Genomic DNA, 19,818 nt, shown 5'->3' with positions numbered 1-19,818 from the left:
GTTAAGAAATGAAACTACCCTTATAAGTAAAAAAGAAGAAAAGGAGTTAATTGATATTAATTCGAGCAGCCTATAGCTTGAGGAAAAGCTATTCTCCCATTAGTAACACTATCCAACATACAAAAGAATCGGTTATCAATTCTTATGCATTCTACATTCAGGGACATTTTGCGGCAAAAATGATAAAAGGCCGTCTCATTAAAGAGTTACGGCAACATGTAACATATAGCTTGAGGAAAAGCTATACTGTAACAATGGGAAGCGGCAGTAACAATATCCAAATACAGAGAATTACCCGGAGTATTAGAAGAAACTACATGTTAGAAAATAATTTGTTATCACTTCTTATGCATTCTACATTCAGGGGAATTGTGCTGCAAAGGTGATAAAGGCTGTCTCATTGAATCTATATCCTTCGAATCAATCTTCATCTCAATTGGGCTACTCATCTTTGGACTTGATTTTCGCTTGTTCCTCTGAAAAGTTCCAAGTAGATGACCCATCTCAGTGAAATAATTAAATAAAACTAAATCGGCTACATCCATTTTTGCATAATACATGTACACACACGCACACAGAGAGAGAAAGAGACAGTTAAATGCAGCATGAAGTGGCAAATGAATGTCAGCACATGCAAAAAGAAAAGGGCAAAAAAAAAAAAAACACGTAGAAATCTCACAAGAACAGGAAATTATTCTTCATCTCATCTCTCCTTTTTTACTTTTTTAAACCTTACCTTGGCAGAAGCACTGTTGGTATGTTTTCCATCGGAACCATCAAGGTTCTGGTCTTGGTGGTGTTGCTTCAACAATCTTTTGTTCTCCTTGTCCAACACATAGTTTGCTTGGAAAAGCAAGTTGACCTGTATATATCATTATTCAAGTTATAGGCAGGGGAACCTGGATTGTCCAACTAAGAAAATAGTTTCTGCTTGTCTACTTACCTCCTCTTCAGCCCTATTAAGATTGATTCTGAGATGTTCCTTGTCTTCTTGAAGAGTCTTCACTTTAGCAGCCAAGGATAAGATTTTCTGAGTTGATGGCCCCAAGCTGACAAACAAAAAAGAGAAAAGACTGATAATGAATACGAAGAGATTGCAACCATGCTGCTAAATATTAAGGTCTCCAGCCACGGAGAAAAGCAAACAAAAAGAAAGTATTGATAAATTCCTTTACCCATCCCACATTTTCAGCAGGTTCTGACATGACTCATATCCACTGTTTGCCTCCAAAAAAGCATGACCCAGTCCAACTTCATTTTCACTGACCCATGTAGCTAAAATGGATTCAAGTAAATTCTGTTCCATATCTGTGCTCTTAGAAGATGAATCAACCTATAAGGTACCAGAGTGTTATGCATTAGTCGCCCTTTACCCAGAAAATAATTAAATATAGCAAAATAATCACATAAGTTCTTGCTAACTAAATATGAAAGAAAAACAGGGGTTAAAAAGGAAATACAGAATTTGATAAAAAGTAAGTTCTGTGAGTGGTAATTAAGAAATGCCAACAACTATTCATGAATCAGGCATACTCAACTAATATTACCAGGAAGTGCAAACCATCAACTCAAACAACAACAAAGTGCAGGACTGCTTCAAGCCATTGTCCTATAACTAAGTTTCACTAAGAAGCTACTGATGAAGGATCAAACACTAATTTAAGAAGTGATGTAACTATAACCTCAACAGCATATATATATATATATATATACACTTTACACACACTTACAGCTCCTTCAATTGAAAACATCTCTCATTCAAGGAACTAATGGAAACGCTACAAAATTTGGATGCATGTAATGAAATGACAAGCTATGGTATAGTAGAATCCTGTAAAGTAGTAACAACACATCAAGAAGGAATGATCAATCTCAGAAGGGAAAGAAACAGAAAAATATATTCTAAACTCAGTAAAGAAGCAATTATACAAATTTTATTGAAGCCAAAAAAATTGAAAGATTGGATTCTTCAGCAATAAAATCACTTCTATTCTCCACTATTACAACAAAATCCAAAATAAAAAATGATATAGGTTGGCTTTTTAAGTAATTTAATGGCAGGATATAGTTAATGATCATTCTACTTAAGGATTATTACATGTCCAAGTTCCTAGTTCCTGTCAAAGGCGAGGGGGGAAATACTGTCCATCTTTCAAAATCAAAATAACAATTTGACAAAAAATTCCAAAATTTATTATTTGCATGTACAATCACATCTATCATATAACTATATCTTCAAGAATTAACACAATAAAATCAGCCTTCCAAATTTTACAGGTCCCCACAAATACCAGCCAATCCAAATAAAAGGAAAAAAAAAATTGAAATGTCCCGTTACCTCTGGCCTCTCTTTCTGATGCTTGTAAAACCGCAATTCCTCTGACAACTTCGCCAAGACCTCTTCCAACTCACGAACTCTAAACTCGGCCTCTTTTGCTCTCTCGTCTGCCTCGTTTCCAAAATCCATTAAAGCCTCACGGTCGTGATCGTAAAGCGAACATTCCCTCTCCCATTTGTTACACTGATTTACCAAATTAGCACACTCCGCCGCCAATCTCTGATTCTCCTTCACAAACTTCTTCAAAGCCAACGCATTCATATTAGCTTCCGCCTAAAACCACAAACAAATGGTTTCCATCACATAGAGACACAAATATATCTGGCGTAATATTCTGTAATCTGTACATACGAACCTTGGTTCTGTCAATGATATGGTTTTTCTGGCGCAATTTCTCGACGAGAAGAACGTATTGGTCGCGGAGGCGGCGGTGGGCATCCTCGGAGGAGCGGAGCTTCGACTGGAGAGTGTGGATAGAGACTGGGAGGCCTAAAGAGTCGTCTATTGTTTCTTTTATGTAATCGTCGATTTCGACAGGAAGATCCATTTTTTGATCTTAATCAAGAAAAAAGAAACCCTAGAATTTGAAATCTTTCTACAAAAAGAAGTGATCTTGATAAAAGGAAAACCCCTATAATGATTGTCGCTTATGAATCAATTAATAAAAAAATAAAAAGAAATGGTAGAGATAACGATGAACTGAGAGTAATTATCCAACTGGATTCAAGCAAGATTAGGGCTTTGGTAGAAAAAAATGATTTCTTGCTCTTTTTTGTTAGACTTCTCTGGTTTTGGGGTTTCAAATTGAAAGAAAGCGAGCTAGCCGTTAGAGCGGGTTTTTGAAATGGTGTTTTTTAATACGTGGCAGAATCGCTGTCCAGATTGTTGGAAAGGCGGTTCTTTGGTAGGTTAATGAATCATAGTGGGCTTGTCATGCTGGGCCCGGCCCTGCAAATTTTTGTTTTTTAAGTTCTTCAAAGGTCGATTGATTTGCGAAATAACTTGGCATGTTTGATTTATTCGATAAATGGAAATTAACCTAATTTTTTAAAAAATAATGTGGAAATTTAATAGGTCTAGTATACTAAATTGTAAGCGACGTGATATAATAAATATATTTATTCTTGAAAAAAATATTTTTATTTTAAGACAATAATCTGAAAATCATCGATATATCCAAACGAATTTTATCAGCAACTTAAGACATTCTTGTCTGAATATGAATTTGAAAATATACTAAGCTGAAAATTTAATTAAAATGTAAAGACAAATAGTTGAATATAGACATGAATACTGTTTTGATTAAAAAATAATTTAAGTGTGCATGTATGGTTCTTCTTATCTGATTTTTTAGTAAATTATAATTTAAAAAAAAAAGTCAAAAAAGTACATTGACGTGCAAGCTAGCTGGTCTGGGTTATCCCTTGCCTAATCTTGGTCCTGAGCTTCTTTCCTTATCTCATTAGCTTGGTCAATAACAGTTTCAATCGAAGACTCTACCTCCTTTTCCACTTCTTGCATCTGCATTTTTGTTCAAAAAGGAATTTATCATAAACTAATAAAATTAAACAAAATTAACAACCAAAATTAATGCTTATTGTCCAATTTTTCTATCGTTGAAATTGAGCTTTAAAGCAAACCGAACCGCATAACCACTTTTTCAAAATATAAAGAATCGTATAATTAAGTCAGACCATATGTTAGATTAAGAAATTAATGAAACATAATTAAGAAATCAAGCACCATTAAAAGTGATGATCAAAGACTCAAGAAGCAGCAAGTAGCACATGGCCTACCTTGATGCTAATTAAACCTGAGCATTTATGGTTTCTTTTCTAATTTTCCATCATGATCACATGCTTTTAGCAATATACAAAAGAAAAGGTTAATGATGACCTAATTGGTGATAATGTGATTAAGTGTTGGATTAGGTAAACACTAAGAAAATAATATTAATAAAGCTATTAGGTAAAGGAAAGGAAAATACATTGTCAATAACTTGATGAACGAGATGCGCATCTTTTGCAGTTTCTTTAGCTACATTTTCAACGACTGTCACAGCATCTTTAAGCTTTCCACCTTCCGGCAAATGATCGGCAACTTCTTCCGCTACCTTCTCAATTTTCTCAGCCACCTTTTCTACGATATCAGTCACATCCTCTGCTGTTTCCACCACCGATTCAACTCTGTCTGCATATATTCAGCTTCAAAAAGCCATCCTGTTAGGCTAAATATGTAGCAACTTGATAGCTTTGTCAATAGTATATTTATCTTAATCCTTAATTAATTAATAATACATATAACCTTTTAACGTCAACAATGGCCACCATTTGTTTCTCCAAACTGGTAGTACAACAGTTATTAACATTCCCAAAATCCACATTTTCCTGCTAAAACATGACATTTATTAATTTTATACTACTACAAATAATCTCATCACAAAAACTAAATGTTAATTAGACTCAATAATTTAATATAATTACCAAGAACCAGGAGATGATGAAGGATCTGAAGGAAGAACAGGTCCCGGATCAACCCCATTGTAGACAACCATGTCCCTGCATATACATTGCATTAATTACGACGAGAACTCAAAGCAACATATGTACATAATTGATTAATATAAGCAAGAAAATTAATTAATTTATATGTACGTACTTCTTACTGCTTGCATCGTGGAGTTTCAAATTGGCATGGAAGATTTTCAGCCTCTGATTCCCCAGAAATTGGCAGCTGTTGATGTGCTTTACAGTTGCCAGCAAAATTCTGGAATTAAGACTAAATCTTTGGTGGGTCCTCCAATAACTGTAGGGAGCAGTAGATCTTCTTGTCAACATATCGCAGCCAAAATATTATAAGTTCTAAAATATAAGCAAGGATTTTGGTTGGTTAATCTAAAAGATTTATAGGGAGAGTCTTCCAAAAGGTTTGTTTAAGGTTTTCTTGCAGAAAGTGGTTTGAAGGGAAGATATAGCAGAAGAACATGCAGAACAATTTCTATACGACTAAATTGTATTAGTTGAAATGGTCAAACCAAATATTCAAAAAAAATAAACGTTGCCATTTGCTACAGAGACAAACCTTTTTAAACATTGTAATTATTAAAATTTTTCCTTGAAATTTCTAAGAGAGTTCTATCTTAACAATAGTTAACTGTAAAACAAGCTAAAGTCCTACGAGATGTCGTATTGACCTGCAGGTTTGACCAAGATTGCTTGATAAATGAGAAAGAGACGTTGATACGTGACATATATAACTTTCCTACTCAATATTTTAGACAAAATGCAACGTTTCTGCTTAAGTGGCCAATCTAAGAAGCAAGAAACTATAACCATACAATCATAAACAACTGGAAAGAGGATCAATTGCATGTGTAATGTATTATGTGCTATTATTCGCAGTCCAATTATCTGCATATGCCTGAATTGTCGTTTGGTTGGTGAATCACAGCACCTGTGACGAATGACGAGTGACGACTGACGACGTAGTTGGTGAGTTGGAGTTTCATATCAACGCCGCCGTTAGTTGCCTCCGCGTCCTTTAAGAGTAGAGCGTATAACTAACGCCGGCCGTTTCCAATTTCCACCTAATCTGGAAGCCAACTGCCCAGGCCCAGGCCCATCCTTGAAACAAGGGTTAGAATGAACGAACAAGAAGGCCTTAAGGGTATATATATATATATACACGTCGACCGTCACATAATAATTACATCAGTAAACTGCATGTCTTGATATTATATCCGTGTTAACATATAATAACAAATAATCGTTAGCCACCGGTTTATGTTCCATCCATAAACCAAATGATTGAAAAATATTTTTTTTTTAAATGATAGTATTTTTGACAATTTATAAAAAAAATAAAATAAAATAAAATAAATTAATTTTTAAAGATTTTTATTTGTATTGATTTAGCTCATGAATGAGCTTATACACTGAATTTAAATAAACTTAATTTAATAAATGATTTTTACGTGAAATAAAATAATTTATACGTCTTGTTTTTCATTAAAATATTATTATATTATTCACGATTTTAATATCATAAAAATTACCTTCTTTTCAAAAAAAATATCATAAAAATTACCTTTTATGCAAGAAGGAGTAATGACCCTCATCGTAGTTTAAACTCAAATAATCTTTCTTATAATGATCATATATGAATTTTTTTTTACTAGGAGACATAATATTTAACTAGTGATTAGTAGTTCATTAGTATTAATTTGAGAGAACCGACTACACAAACAAGTCTTCAAACTATAGATAAGGGATAAAATACTACATTTACTTTAAGCCTCCTCTAAAGAATCCAAGAAAATTTTTTTGTTTCTTTGCTTTTTTTTTTTTTTTTTTTTTTACTTGTAGAATAAGAAGTTTTAATCTTTCTTAAACCATAGAACATAAAAGTTTTTGACTCTCTCTTCCAGTAAAGTATATTTTTCGGTAATCGAATTTGTATTCTTACTTTTATGAGGACTAAGACTGCTAATCACTTTAATCAACACATTATTAGTTTTTGTTTCTTTACTCTAATACACATGAATATTTAAAAAAAAAAAAAAGTATAAATAGCCAGCTCCAACAGTATCTGACTCTTTTTCACATCAATGGAATTCAGACATTAGAATTACTGAGGGGTGTTCAAAGTGAAATTGAATAACCAGTTCTCCGAACATAATATATAAAATTGTAAATAACTTTAGTTTTTTCTAATGAATTATATCATTAATAATGTAACTAGTGTTGTTCATAAAAAGATAAACACTATAAAATAGCTACTTCCCTTGTAAAAAACCAGTGCCTGAATTTAAATATTGAGTTTGTAACAAGTGACAGGGACTAAACACTGAATATTTTCTTGGAAGCATATGAAGAGAAATTAGGTGCATAAGCATTCTCTCACGCAATTAGACTTATCCACTACTTGGTCTAATAATTATTTTTTTTAAATCACCGGTATCTAGACCCTATTATTAGAAACCGCCTAATCCGATTCGAGACTTAATCACAGTTAAAGACTTTTTTCTCTCCCTGTAAATGTGTTCAGTAGAGATTAAACTTGAGACAACAATATTTTTTGATAACTAAGATTACACATAAAGCAGATATAAGGTCAATTTCACTCACGGCCATATACTATCCCAGACAGTGACTCTTTAAATATATTCAGAAATCTTATTAAGAGACTGTTAATTGCACCAACTTAGAGATATGTTCTATTAATCTGAAAATGACTTGTTACCAAAAAACAACAAGAGAATAATGACTCCTTAACTATTTATTATCCTTTTTACATCTAAAATCTTGTATTAAGTGCCATAATTATGGAAATAATTATTTTGTATTATACAAAAACTATTTAAGCATTGAATCATATAGGCATTTGGATCGTTAAGAAAACAGTTTGCAGAATTTTAATTATTTCGAAATTATTATTCTTAAAATATAAAAATTAATTCTAAAATAAAATAAATATTAATGACTTCAATACAAAATTTTCTTTTAATGTAATTTTTGTTTAACAGTTACTCAAACAATAATATTAAAGATAAAAGAAATAGTGGCATAAATTTCTAAACATTGAACCATGTAACTTACCAAACAAATTACATATCAGACTTCACTCTTCAGTAGAACTTGAAAGGGACTCATTGCTTAACAATGATAATTTCTTCTCTTTCAATTGAAACAAGAAGGAAAAAAAAAAAACAACAACTAATCACTAATCCCCACACAAACACATAGCTGCACGCTTCGGAGTTTCAATTTCTTACACTCTTCACAGTCTTTTTAATGGCGATGAAGCATAGAAAACTCTTTCCAGCTTTAACAGCAACAAACCAAACAACAGACTGTCCAGATTTCTGCGACCCAGCCTGCCCTTATAACTGCTATCCTTATGCTGATTATTATTTCTTGCCGCCTCCGCCTCCGCCTCCTCCTTCTACTCTTATACCTCCGGAGCATCGCATATCACCATATGTAATCGTTATAGTTTCTTTACTAGCTAGCTTCTTTCTGTTTGTTAGTTATTATGTTATTATAGCTAAGTCTTGCCCTAGTTGGTTTTTTTCAAGAAATAACCAAAACCCTGGAGCTGAAGAAGATGATAATATAGATGAAGAGCTTCTTGATGAGAACCAAATTGATCATCCTATCTGGTTTATTACTACTTCAGGTTTGCAGCAGTCGATTATTAATTCAATTACAGTTTGTAAGTACAAGAAAGGTGAAGGTTTAATTGAAGGAACGGAATGTTCTGTCTGCTTAAGTGAGTTTCAACAAGATGAGACACTCAGGCTATTGCCTAAATGTAGCCATGCTTTTCACATTTCTTGTATTGATACTTGGTTAAGGTCTCATACTAATTGCCCTCTATGCCGTGCCCATATTGTCAATGACTCTGTAATTACTCCTCTGGTTTCAGTTAATCAGAATTCTGATAATTCCAATCAAACTGTTAGTATCCAGATGGATGATACTGAAATTGAAGGTGAATTAGGTAATATTCAAGAAAGAAATGAAGTTTGTGAAATCAGAGAAGAAACAGAGGAGGGAACTGAAGGAGTAAATGTTGGTAATGGAAGAACGTTGAAAGAGGATTCAATTTGTGGTATTCAGCCAATGAGAAGGTCTGCATCAATGGATTCTTTTGAAGGTGGGACTATTTGCGCCGTTGAATTACAGGAAAGTTCAGTTAATGAAATTGAAAAAACAGAGCATTCTTGTTCTCATCCAGGCATTGTTTCAAACAGACATGGTGGTTCTTCAATTGCACAATATTTGCATAAAGGTCCTGTTCCTATGAAAAGATCATTTTCATGTGGTGGTAGATTTTTCTCATCAAGACAAATCAGAAACTTGAATTCGATTCTACCATTGTAAAGAATCAACTTGCTCTTTTTTGGTACATAGTATTGCAAGAGATACCTGCATACTGAGGCTTAGCACAAAGCCATGCACGGGATGTGCTAAAGAAAATGAGAAAAAAGAGTTAAGTTAGAAGGAATAACATGTTTTTCAAGTTCCATATCACAAAAAAATTGTGATTGAGCTGATGCCTTAAAGGAGAAGGTATTGTTTCCACCATTGTCAACGACACATTGTTCTATTATTTTTCTTTTTAAATTTCGATGTGTGAAAAATGTTTCTGCATAAATGAACCATATATTTGGTCTTATGATTTTCATTTCTTTTCTTTTCTTTTGATTCTTTTTTTTGTTTTTGTTTTTGGGCAACAATGGAGGTGTTAATCAAGTTATTTAATTAATAATTCTTGCCTAACAAAATTGTAAATTTTATGAAAAAAAGAATTGAAATGCAATTGTTTATGAACCAGAAAATAGGCAACATTATTGAACAAAAGGAAATGGAAAAATGTTGAACAATAGGAGTCCATATACAGTGAAAAATGTTTGAACTGTGATTTTTTTTTTTTTTTTTTAGTTCTCTAATATTTAAATTTATGTTTTAGCCACCCAAAATTAGAAGTCTAAATGTGTTACTGTCTGATACCTCCCAACCACACCTTATTAATTGCATATTTATTTATTTTTTGATGGGGATTAATTACATATTTATTTAATTATTATTGATTTGCCTTTCCATATAGGATATCTTTATTATATAAATTTCGTGTAATATATATAGAACTATAGCTTCATTTTAATGTTTGTTTTTTTGAAGTTTAAATTGTAATTAAGATGGTGTTGAAAAAAGAATGCATTACTTCAAGCATCCAAAACAGTATATTATACTCTTATTATTATTTATTTATTTATTATTATTGTTGTTTGATTGCTATTTCTTTCGAGTTAAAAGAAAAGACCTATTCAACGGTGAGAATTATTTTTACCGTGAAGTTCATATATTCTCCCAATCTATTGGACCGGATATGCATTCAAAAAAAAAAAAAAAAAAAAAAAAAAAAAAAGAAATCTCACGTAACCATTTGAAAAACTACATGCTCCCGATCATAATTGCACTCAATGTATGTGTTAGCTTCAACTATTTCAACTACCAAATGTTGTTGGATTCTAGCGCAAGAAAGACACTTTAATGTCTTTTTTTTTTTTCTTTTCAAAGTAATGTCTAGTTTGTCTTGAGGAAATACTGAAAGTGGGTGGAAATGAAATTAATTAATGACCTTTCATTGTTTTTTACTATTAAAAAATAAATTAGAAAAAAAAAGAGAGAAATTAAGGGAAATTTATACTTTAAATTTCTCGCTAGAGTCACTTTTTATTCACTTCCATTTTGAAAAAAAAAGGGTAAAAAAAGAGAGAAAATAAGGGGAATAAGTTTAGTAAAATGTTTATTTTCTAATATACGTTCTCACAGTCAAATAAATTATTCGATAATGTTAAATATGTATTCAATTTCCTTCTTAATCAAACGTACAAATAGAAACAAAATGACGAATATAGTCATATTTAGTGTAAGTGCATAATATTATTTTACTATTAATATATTAATTTTTAAATAATTCACAATGGTTAGTCTGTTATTTTTTACTAACAAAAAAAATTAGATTATCAAAATAGATTAGTGAATTGTACTTATGTCAAGTCAACCTGATAGTTTCACGAGTCAATCCCTCACACGATTCGTTTTAATTCATATCATAAACGAATCGATTCATTTATTATATGTTGGGCCCAAATTAAAAAGTTAAACTTGACTTGAGCCCAATGTCAATTCTATACTAATGGGTTGGTCTTTCGCTCTTCCTCCTCCTAGCTTGGTAGGATGTTAGGTCCACGATCAAAAACTCCTTAAGCCTATGTTATAATGAGCTAAGTTAAGGTAATCAATGTTTAGCCCTGATTTTATTTTATTTTATTTTATTAGGACACACGTTTGTTAAACATATAACAATTTTATTTTTTCAAAGTTTAATTTACTTTCATAATAATTAATTTACATACGTTTTAAATGAAAATAAATATAAAATGCATTTTATTTCCAAATGACCTTTAAATTAGAACAATTGATAAATAAACCTCATATTTAGTGATATATTTCATTTTATGATACTATTACATCAAAACTCTATGCTATTTTTAGAAATTTTATTTATAAAATTTATCATTTTTGATAAAATATCAGCATGACTACAATCAATTTCATGTGCTTAAAAATAAATATTTTCATGGTCTAAAATCTCATTATAGATATTTTAAAGGCTCAATATATAAATTTGCACATGAATTTTTTATAAGAATATTTTATGGTACACTCAATTTTTACTTTAACAGTTTTAACTATAAAATTAAAATTGTTAAACACTTTATTTTACCCATTGGAAACATCAGGTTATAAAATCGGATTGATTAAATACTTATTAGATATTAAAAAAATATATGTAAATTATTATTCTAAAAGTTATATTAACTATATATCAAATCTTACTTTATATATAAAAATCAAAAATTTTAAAAATTATTATTTTTAAAATTGAAAGTGCTACAAAATTTATTTATCAAAATTCACTGTAATCCGCTATATTTTAATCTTAACCGCTTTGAAAAGTAATTTTAATAAATAAAATTTATTGAATATTTGCAAAATAATTTTACATTTCGCGAAGAATTTAATAAATTTTTATGCTTTGAATTTTTAACTGTATGAGCAATAGAACCTACACTATGCGACAGGCTCATATCTATTTCTGTTCATACCTTTTTTTTTTTTTTTTTTTTTTCCTAATTACAGTACATGAAATATCATAATTAAATAATTTGGAATTAAGTAAATATATATACAGTGATTATATTATAATATATAGTAACCATGAACAAAGGAAATCCATAAAATATTGTAAAAAAATCTTGATATTATTGGCAAAGAAAATACATATTGATATGCTGGAGATACGATTTAGACTGCTGTGCATAGAGGTTTCTTTTATTACGATCATATGCATAGATAAAGGGTCTTGGGGAAATCCTACCTCTCAATCTTGAACTAATCATAATTATCGCAGAATTAATATTTCTTAAGTACAGATTTTGATTGTTTAAATGACTATTATCTGTACTAAGATTTGAATTTTGAAAGAACTGACCATCTTTCTTTCACATGTCTCCTTCTTCCTGGAGCAAGTCATAGTCAACTCATTTTTCACATACAAAATTAAAGATATTACAATGCTACCAATTAGGAATCAAATCAATAATTAATAAACTAATTTCAACAAAATCTAACAAGAAAACCAATAAATAAATAAATAAATAAAAGTTTGACAATTTGTCTGCTGTTTGATGGTTCCCTAATTTCTAATTATTAATGAACTCTGTAAACAAAGGACGTTTTGGTCTTTGTTAGTTCTTTCTTTCTTCTTTGGGTGGATTCTGTTTTGTCTACTGTTGTATTTTCATAAACATGATTGTTTGATTTTAATTTATGATTATGGTAATAATCTCAGCTATAATTAACAAAACAAAATAGCCAAAATGATGTGGAATAATCGTACGTCTTCGTGCGGCTAGTATTGTTTTCACGTCCACAATGATTCTTAATTATTTCCTTTACGAAACTTGCTCAATCCATTGTCTCTATCCAACTAAATTTAATTTTATTAGTATTCTGAAAAGTATCCCATACTTCAAATTTTTTTTTGATAAAAGACTAATTTCATTTCAAAGTTTCCATAAGTGTGTTTTCACAGTCATTTTAAAGCTCCTGACTCTTCGGTAACAACTTTTCAATTAACTTTTAGTTTCAGTAATATACATTTTAAATTAAACAATTATTTTTACCGGATATTTTGTCGTATAAACAGTTAACAAGCTAACAATTAGAACAATAAATTCTATTAAAACGGTTGATATTGCATAACAAACCATATAATTTGTGAATGCAATGAAATTGTCCGTTAAATTCAAGTGTGCCTTGCTGTTATTATTAATAATAGTGCAATAACATTGGGTGCGAGACCCACAAAAGCTAAAGAATGCATCAATCGAAAGCCTTTGCATTTTTTCCCTGAAAGGGGAACAAAAGAAATCCAAGGGATATTTGGTGTACGAATTTATATGGATAGGATATATATAAGATAAAAAGCAATTACTGTGTGCATGTATGATTCATTCACATACTGAAATTCACTGATAAATATTTCTCTATGCATGTTGTGTCAAAACTATGAAGCAGAAGCAAGAGGAGTCTTTTTTAAGAAAGTTCGTCAAAATAATCATTTCTTAATTTGAAGAAGAACGCTGCAATTTTTCTGCTGCTGTTAATAAGTCAGACTCTTTTCACAGACTGTTTCTCCACAGTAATAGGATTAGAGATTCTGTCATCTTCCTTGATAGGGACCCAGCCATGACCCAGATTATTACCATCTCGAATATAATAGAATTCTAACAAGCTACATCATTAAGATTCTATGTCAGGACATGCTCATCATCATTCTTCTATAAGAAAAACTACAGTTATTTCCTTTTTGTCTACCAACTAATTAATTAAAACTTTTTTTTCAGCTATATCATGATCACGAAATCTTGAACAGAAAGACTATTTATTTTTTATTTAACGTAAAACAATATTACATGCCAAGTTTCTTAAACCATCTACTCAATCATCTCATTCTATTAAAAAATAAGATTAGTTTTGCTAGAATTAGAGAATTCAATTCATATATCAAAAAAATGAATTTGTGTATTCTATATACGAGGGTGAGTTTCAATTCTTATTTCCATAATTAATGCTGATACAATTAGAAATATTTCATTAAAATAATACCAATAATATATTGGTTGGAGTGATAAGCGGACTCAATTCGTAAAACGCATCTTACTAGAAGAGAAAAAACATTTACGTTCTACGGACCCCGAGGAGATTACAACTTCTAGTTATAAAAAAAGAAACACAAATTCTAATATAAAATTCTAGAACTAATATGATTTTGAGCAGGAATTATGTATATGTGTGTTCCAAGTAATTAGTAATATATAGAAATACATATAGATACGATTTGGCAGCATTCTCCATATATAAAGCAAGCAAGGGACATGATGGCTTTCTTTTTACTATACATTTCTTTTCCAAGAGGACAAGAGAAGCATATTTGGTGGATGGTTTGTTAGCATGTGTGAATGTGATTACAGGGGAGACAAAGAGAAAGAGAGTGAGGAATATACATAATGTTGTGTGTAGGTAATCATCAAAAAGCTCTGTTCATCTAACAAAAGCAAGACCGTGGAATTCTATGATAAGAAATGTGACACTCCCGTCACTTTATTTCAAATATCTCATAGATAAAAAAGTTAACCTCACTCTCCCATTATTGTTAAAAGAAGAATAAGTTAACGAAATTTTTAGAAATCTGAAGACACATTTTCAAGAAAGGAGCACGCAAAATAGCAGCTAGCGACGAAGTTAAAGGAGCTTTTTGAATCTTCCAGGAAGCAGCATTCAAAAAGGGAGTGTTTATGCTCTTATCTTATCCATAATAATCAAGGTTAATTTGTCATTATTGCTAATTAATAAAATATAAAAGCTGCTTTCGCTTTTAAAAAGAAAAACTTAAGTGAGCCAATGATTGATATTGATATTGATATCCACTTATGATTCAGCCAGTAAACTATTAATTACTTGTTTGATAAGGAGTATTAATTATTTTTTTTTTCAAATTTTACTTTTATTTGTACTAAGCACAGTGATAATTATTGTTTACAATTTTCTAAAACCTACTTTATTTCTTCTCTATTTCTCCCTTTTAATTTTAATGGTAGCAAGTTGATAAAAAAGCATTGAGATTTGAGTAATTAGGTGAGCTAAATAGCAATTTAAGTCAAATTAAGAAGTATTTGAAATTCGCTTTTAACCCTCAATTTTAACTCTTTTACCTTTTAGATTGAATTTTAAAACTCTTTAGTCTTTAGTACAAAACACCAAAAAACTAAAAATTTACTTTTAAGTTATGAAACTTAAAATTTGAATTTTATGTTGACTGCAGATTTCTGTTTCAACTAATTGAAGGTTTGCAAGGTTGTCTTGTACCTAAATTACATTGCATACAGTTGGCAGATTTTGTATTCCAGTAAGTGCATAATTGAACTAAAGAAGGAATAAAAAGGTTGTACTTTTCTTCTTCTTCTTCTCCTTTTTTTTCAGCTTCTGCTTCTTCTTTATTTATTTTTTTTTCATTTCGGAAATCTTACCCGCAGACAATTTTTGGCATTATACAAAATACATACTGGTATTAAAAAAAATAAATAGAAAATAATAATTATTACATAAATTGATACAGGTAAATGGGCCCTCAAGGCCCATTCAAATCATTTCAATGGTTGAATCTAAACTTATGTGTTTCCTACGTACATATGATATTATATCAAATTGCATGGCAAAGGATTCTATTATATATGCTTACATGCTGCATTTGAAAGCTTATTAATTTATCAATAAATCTAGATAAAAAAATGAGTAATTAATTAATATGAAAGGCAAAACGTATAATTAATACACAAATTTTGATGAAGGAGACAAATGACTTATAATTAGATGGATTAATTAGGAATTGATTCGATTAATCATGGAATTAGGAGATGCTCCAAGCGCTAATGGACATTCTTCTCTAATTTCAAGACATGAAGAATTTCATAGCTTAAAGAGATTCCTTGACGGTACTTGGCTTCTTACTCATCTTATTTTATATACAATATAATAAAATAATATCATTTAATTGAAGTTGTTTATGTTTTTGTCTTACGTTCTTCTAAAGTTAATTTATGTCAGGCATTTTTATTACACCATGCCTATACCAAACAACACAGTGACACAACCTCCATGACTTTAAGTAATGCAAAAAGAAAAAAAAAAAAGGGGTTCTGCACAAAATTAATTGTAGAAGAAGACTAATTAAGGCAGCAAAAACAAAGAATTAAGGGGGGAAAAGCTTAAATTCATTATGAGAGGTAATTAAACAACCCCAGTTACAAAAGAAAACCAAATTAGGGTTTTAGAATTGAAAATTTCAGCTGAAAGCAGACTCTTCTTCATGAAATGTGTGTAGCATTTGATTAACAGCAGCTGCGATTTCATCCACAGTGTTCAGATGGCATCCTTCCTCAACCTGTTTCAATATGATTAAATTTAGATAAATAGAAATTAGTTCAATGAGAAATTAATTATATATTAATTAAAACCCGATCGATTATTAAATATGAACATGGAAAATGTTTCCCAAAAAGAAATAGAAAAAGGCAATTTGATAAGAAATTAAAACGGGAGAAAAAATAATAATAAAAAGAAATTGATTGATTTGACTATATCAACTTACCTTAACACTAACTGAATAGAGCACCAATTGATCAACAGCAGTGACATTGAGGTGAAGAACACTGAGTCTAAGGCCCTGTAAGCCTGCCACCATCTTCAAGAGCTGTCTAGGTCTTTTCTTCGAAAGTATTTTAAGATTGGCATGGCTTTCCACCATAGTAACTTCTATGTCTGCAACTGCAGCCGCCCATTGATTTTGATCCGCCACTGATTCCTCCGCCGTGGCCGGACTTGCTCTTGTTGAGTACTGTGGGAAGGTGAAGAACTCTGCAAATGGTGAAGATAAAGCATTGACGTCAGCAGCAGCCGTTTGTTGTTGCTTGCTCTTTTTGTGGGCCTCCATTGTCTGTAACAGCTGCTCTAGCTCCTTCACAAAATTAATGGCTCCTCCAATTATAGATGCTTGGTCACCCTGCAGCCATGGAAGCTAATTAATATTTTTAATTCAAAAAAAAAATCTAAATTTACTGCAACTGGGTCTAACTCGAAACTTTGTAACTGGAGGACGAAAAACAGAGGAATAGGAAGTTACCCTTTGAACATAAGAAGGTGGCATAAGAGACCTAAGCACGGCAAGATACTCATTCATCTGCTTCCTCCGGTTGCGTTCAACGGCAATGTGAGTCATTCTCTGGTTCTCAATTTCCTCTTTGTTTTTAGTGCTCTTAGTTCGTCTTCGCTTTCGCCGGCCAGTGGTGGCTGCCGGTGTTTCCAATGATGGATGATGGAGAACTCCAGCACTAGTAGGAGGAAAGGGTTGATCAACGGCGCAAGTCTCAGGTGAAGAAGAATTAGGATCCCATTCTTTTGCATGTCGATGAATCATAGAAGGAGATGAAGAAGAATCCCAATTAGCTTGCAAACTCTGTTGCCCTATATTGTTACCATTGTCAAGAATCCCAAGAAAAGCTATATCTTGATTTTCTTGAAAGTCATCAAAACCATTAGGATAGCCAACCCAAGCTCCTCCAGTACTGTAACAATCTTTGTAGACATAACCAAATGGGTCTTGTGGATACACAACAGCTTCAAGTGCCATATCTAAAAGAAAAGTTGACAGAAAAAGAAAAAGAAAAAAGATTCTTGAAAGAAAGAAAGAAAGAAAGCTAAAATGACTGAAGATGATAGGCAGCAAGTGTTTGTTTCCTTTCAAGAAAACTCAAAAGAAAACAGAATAAGCCTAAGTACTAGAAACCAAAAGGCCAAACAAAGTTGCCTTTTTATCTCCTTCCTATGAAGAGAAAAGCCTCATGACTTTAAACTTTAAAGACGTTTAATCGAAAACCCTAATATGGCTACAGCGTGTTGCACGTGAGATTGCATCGTAGACCAGTCACTCCTCATGGAGAGAGAGAGAGAGAGAGCAGATTCTTTTTTTCGCTCTTACAGGAGATTGCGAAATGCAAGAACAAGAAGCTTCAACATGGATATATATTATAGGCGAAAAATAAAAGATAAATAAGAAAACAAAATTTTATTTTTTAAAAAATTTTCTTGTGGGTCCAAAAGCATATCCTATTTCGTGAATAGAGAGCATCATTATTGTTACAAGGACGGTCTTCTCCTTTGAAAAATCTGTATTTTTGCAATTAGAGAAAGGTTAATCTGGTCCTTCGAAATAGGATTATAATTTAATATTATTTAGAAAAAGTAGAAGTGTCTAATTAGATGTGACGATAGTTTGTTTCATTTGGTAATAATACGGTCGGACACTCGGACATGAAAAAGAGAAAGATGCCGAAAAGCTGATAATTACCAGAGTTCTGATCAAAGATCTATAAAAAAAAATTAATATTATTAATCATCTAAATTAAAAAAAAAAAAAATGAAGATGAAAAAATTGAAAATGGTGTAATAGTCAGTCTAGTTCTTCTGGGGGTCCGGAGAAATGCAGAGGAATCCATGTGAGATGTGACCACACAAAGAGCCGCTCTGTAATCATCTACATTCTAGTCTATTCTATAGCTAGTGTACGTGTTTGGCGTTCTCATCTTCCTTTCCCAATGTATTATAGTGTCAAAACGGGATGATGTGTAGAGTTACGTACCAACTCAGTCAACAATTAATGTGATTACACTGAGTATGAAAATGATATATTTAATAACTGTATCAAATATTTAAATAATATGATATTAGAATTAAATTAATGACATAAATATGATATACATAGTTCATGTAATTAAAAGAATTGAATATAAAGTAAAAAATTTAATCAAAATAAAATGAATCGTATACGATTTAAAAAAATTCAACGCCCATAACTCACTTAGTATACATATTATATGAAATTAACATTTTATCTTTAATTAAATAGGTTAAATAAATTACGCGAGTCAATCCATAATATGACCTGATTATACTCTTAGGCATTTATAACACGAATCTATTTAAATTCAATTGTAATATAATTAATTTTCATTTTAGGCGAATCATGTTCGTGTATTATTATCTATCTTAACACCTCTAATATTACTTTTTTTTTAAGTATTAATTTAGCTTGCATAAATTTAGAAAGTTATTATTTATTTTAAGGTTTGATTTAGTTAATAAATTTACTTTTATAAAAAATTAAATAATTCTTATTATTTGTTTTCTTAACAATTATTTTGTTAAATGAATAAAAAATCGGATGCTCTGAGATATATATTAAGTTATTATTAATTATTCACATGTAAATATAATTCATCATATCTCTTTTCTTTTATTAATTTACTTTTTTAATAAAAATTTGAATTGACCATTAATTTTTTTGAATTTATCCACTTAATTTTTCATTAAAAAATAAAATTTTAAATAATTAAAATATTTTTTATGTGATTAAAAATATTTTTATCAGGTGTTCAAAACTTAAAATGGCTGCTGTTGAAAAAATTTATCCAAATACCATTCTAATCCGAGGACAGAAATACGTATCCAAATAAAAAAATAAAAAAATAAAAACCTATTATAAAATTTAACGATTTTTATGATTTTTTTTTTATTTGCGATAATTAATAATATTAACACGAGTCAATAAGACATTAATTCTCTAGGGTTTCCCCCCTTCTTTCTTGGGTTCGAATTCCATGGATTATATAATATTTTTGGCTGTTGTAAGAAATGAGCCATTCCATGCAATAAGGTATTTTTATTTTCAGAAAAGAAGAAAAATCCATACCCAACTGGCATTCCTTTGAATGTATCAACAAAATTGTA

At 30.8% G+C, this 19,818-nt stretch overlaps 4 protein-coding genes across 6 annotated transcripts; 1 reads left to right on the top strand and 3 right to left on the bottom strand.

Annotated features, from left to right (window-relative positions):
* Nucleotides 1–20: 20 nt before the first annotated feature.
* On the bottom strand, nucleotides 21–3,328 carry LOC105630659 (uncharacterized). Of its 2 annotated transcripts, none has more exons than XM_037639020.2 (6): nucleotides 2,694–3,328; nucleotides 2,339–2,611; nucleotides 1,185–1,333; nucleotides 944–1,049; nucleotides 737–862; nucleotides 21–476 (listed from the first exon to the last, which is right to left on the bottom strand). In XM_037639020.2, exons 1-6 carry the CDS (start codon nucleotides 2,883–2,885, stop codon nucleotides 339–341), a joined length of 984 nt encoding a protein of 327 aa, XP_037494948.1. In that variant the 5' UTR covers nucleotides 2,886–3,328; the 3' UTR covers nucleotides 21–338. The 2 variants fall into 2 exon arrangements, with proteins under 2 accessions (XP_037494948.1, XP_012067932.1); XM_012212542.4 differs by having other exon boundaries at nucleotides 1,176–1,333; nucleotides 2,694–3,311.
* A 291-nt stretch (nucleotides 3,329–3,619) lies between these two features.
* Nucleotides 3,620–5,294, bottom strand: LOC105630660 (uncharacterized). 2 transcript variants are annotated; one of them, XM_020678115.3, is made up of 5 exons: nucleotides 4,997–5,294; nucleotides 4,822–4,896; nucleotides 4,643–4,728; nucleotides 4,326–4,528; nucleotides 3,620–3,859 (listed from the first exon to the last, which is right to left on the bottom strand). In XM_020678115.3, the coding sequence occupies exons 1-5, from the start codon at nucleotides 5,173–5,175 to the stop codon at nucleotides 3,767–3,769; spliced, it is 636 nt and encodes a 211-aa protein (XP_020533774.1). In that variant the 5' UTR covers nucleotides 5,176–5,294; the 3' UTR covers nucleotides 3,620–3,766. The 2 variants fall into 2 exon arrangements, with proteins under 2 accessions (XP_020533774.1, XP_012067933.1); XM_012212543.4 differs by having other exon boundaries at nucleotides 4,643–4,725; nucleotides 4,997–5,287.
* A 2,679-nt stretch (nucleotides 5,295–7,973) lies between these two features.
* LOC105630986 (RING-H2 finger protein ATL54) lies at nucleotides 7,974–9,526 on the top strand. The gene has a single exon (XM_012212983.3). The coding sequence runs from the start codon at nucleotides 8,131–8,133 to the stop codon at nucleotides 9,220–9,222; it is 1,092 nt and encodes a 363-aa protein (XP_012068373.1). The 5' UTR covers nucleotides 7,974–8,130; the 3' UTR covers nucleotides 9,223–9,526.
* Nucleotides 9,527–16,225: 6,699 nt separating this feature from the next.
* On the bottom strand, nucleotides 16,226–18,034 carry LOC105630661 (basic helix-loop-helix (bHLH) DNA-binding superfamily protein). The gene is made up of 3 exons (XM_012212545.4): nucleotides 17,156–18,034; nucleotides 16,625–17,035; nucleotides 16,226–16,417 (listed from the first exon to the last, which is right to left on the bottom strand). Exons 1-3 carry the CDS (start codon nucleotides 17,660–17,662, stop codon nucleotides 16,319–16,321), a joined length of 1,017 nt encoding a protein of 338 aa, XP_012067935.1. The 5' UTR covers nucleotides 17,663–18,034; the 3' UTR covers nucleotides 16,226–16,318.
* Between the last annotated feature and the right edge of the window lie 1,784 nt (nucleotides 18,035–19,818).

The sequence above is a fragment of the Jatropha curcas genome, chromosome 9 (genome assembly GCF_041381405.1).
Source record: "Jatropha curcas cultivar XTBG-Jc1 chromosome 9, XTBG_Jcur_1.0, whole genome shotgun sequence".
Taxonomy (NCBI): Eukaryota; Viridiplantae; Streptophyta; class Magnoliopsida; order Malpighiales; family Euphorbiaceae; genus Jatropha; species Jatropha curcas.
The sequence above is the reverse complement of the archived record's forward strand: the minus strand, read 5'-3'. Positions and strand labels throughout refer to the sequence as shown.

Coding starts and splice junctions, on each gene's coding strand:
- LOC105630659 (XM_012212542.4), bottom strand. CDS start 2,885: ATGGATCTTCCTGTCGAAATCGACGATTACATAAAAGAAACAATAGAC. Junction 1,334..2,338: donor ATCAGAAAGAGAGGCCAGAG/GTAACGGGACAT, acceptor GGTACCTTATAG/GTTGATTCATCTTCTAAGAG. Junction 1,050..1,175: donor CTGCTGAAAATGTGGGATGG/GTAAAGGAATTT, acceptor TTTGTTTGTCAG/CTTGGGGCCATCAACTCAGA.
- LOC105630660 (XM_020678115.3), bottom strand. CDS start 5,175: ATGTTGACAAGAAGATCTACTGCTCCCTACAGTTATTGGAGGACCCAC. Junction 4,729..4,821: donor TCATCATCTCCTGGTTCTTG/GTAATTATATTA, acceptor GTCATGTTTTAG/CAGGAAAATGTGGATTTTGG. Junction 4,529..4,642: donor GCCATTGTTGACGTTAAAAG/GTTATATGTATT, acceptor GAATATATGCAG/ACAGAGTTGAATCGGTGGTG.
- LOC105630986 (XM_012212983.3), top strand. CDS start 8,131: ATGGCGATGAAGCATAGAAAACTCTTTCCAGCTTTAACAGCAACAAAC.
- LOC105630661 (XM_012212545.4), bottom strand. CDS start 17,662: ATGGCACTTGAAGCTGTTGTGTATCCACAAGACCCATTTGGTTATGTC. Junction 17,036..17,155: donor CACCTTCTTATGTTCAAAGG/GTAACTTCCTAT, acceptor CCATGGCTGCAG/GGTGACCAAGCATCTATAAT. Junction 16,418..16,624: donor TCTATTCAGTTAGTGTTAAG/GTAAGTTGATAT, acceptor ATATTGAAACAG/GTTGAGGAAGGATGCCATCT.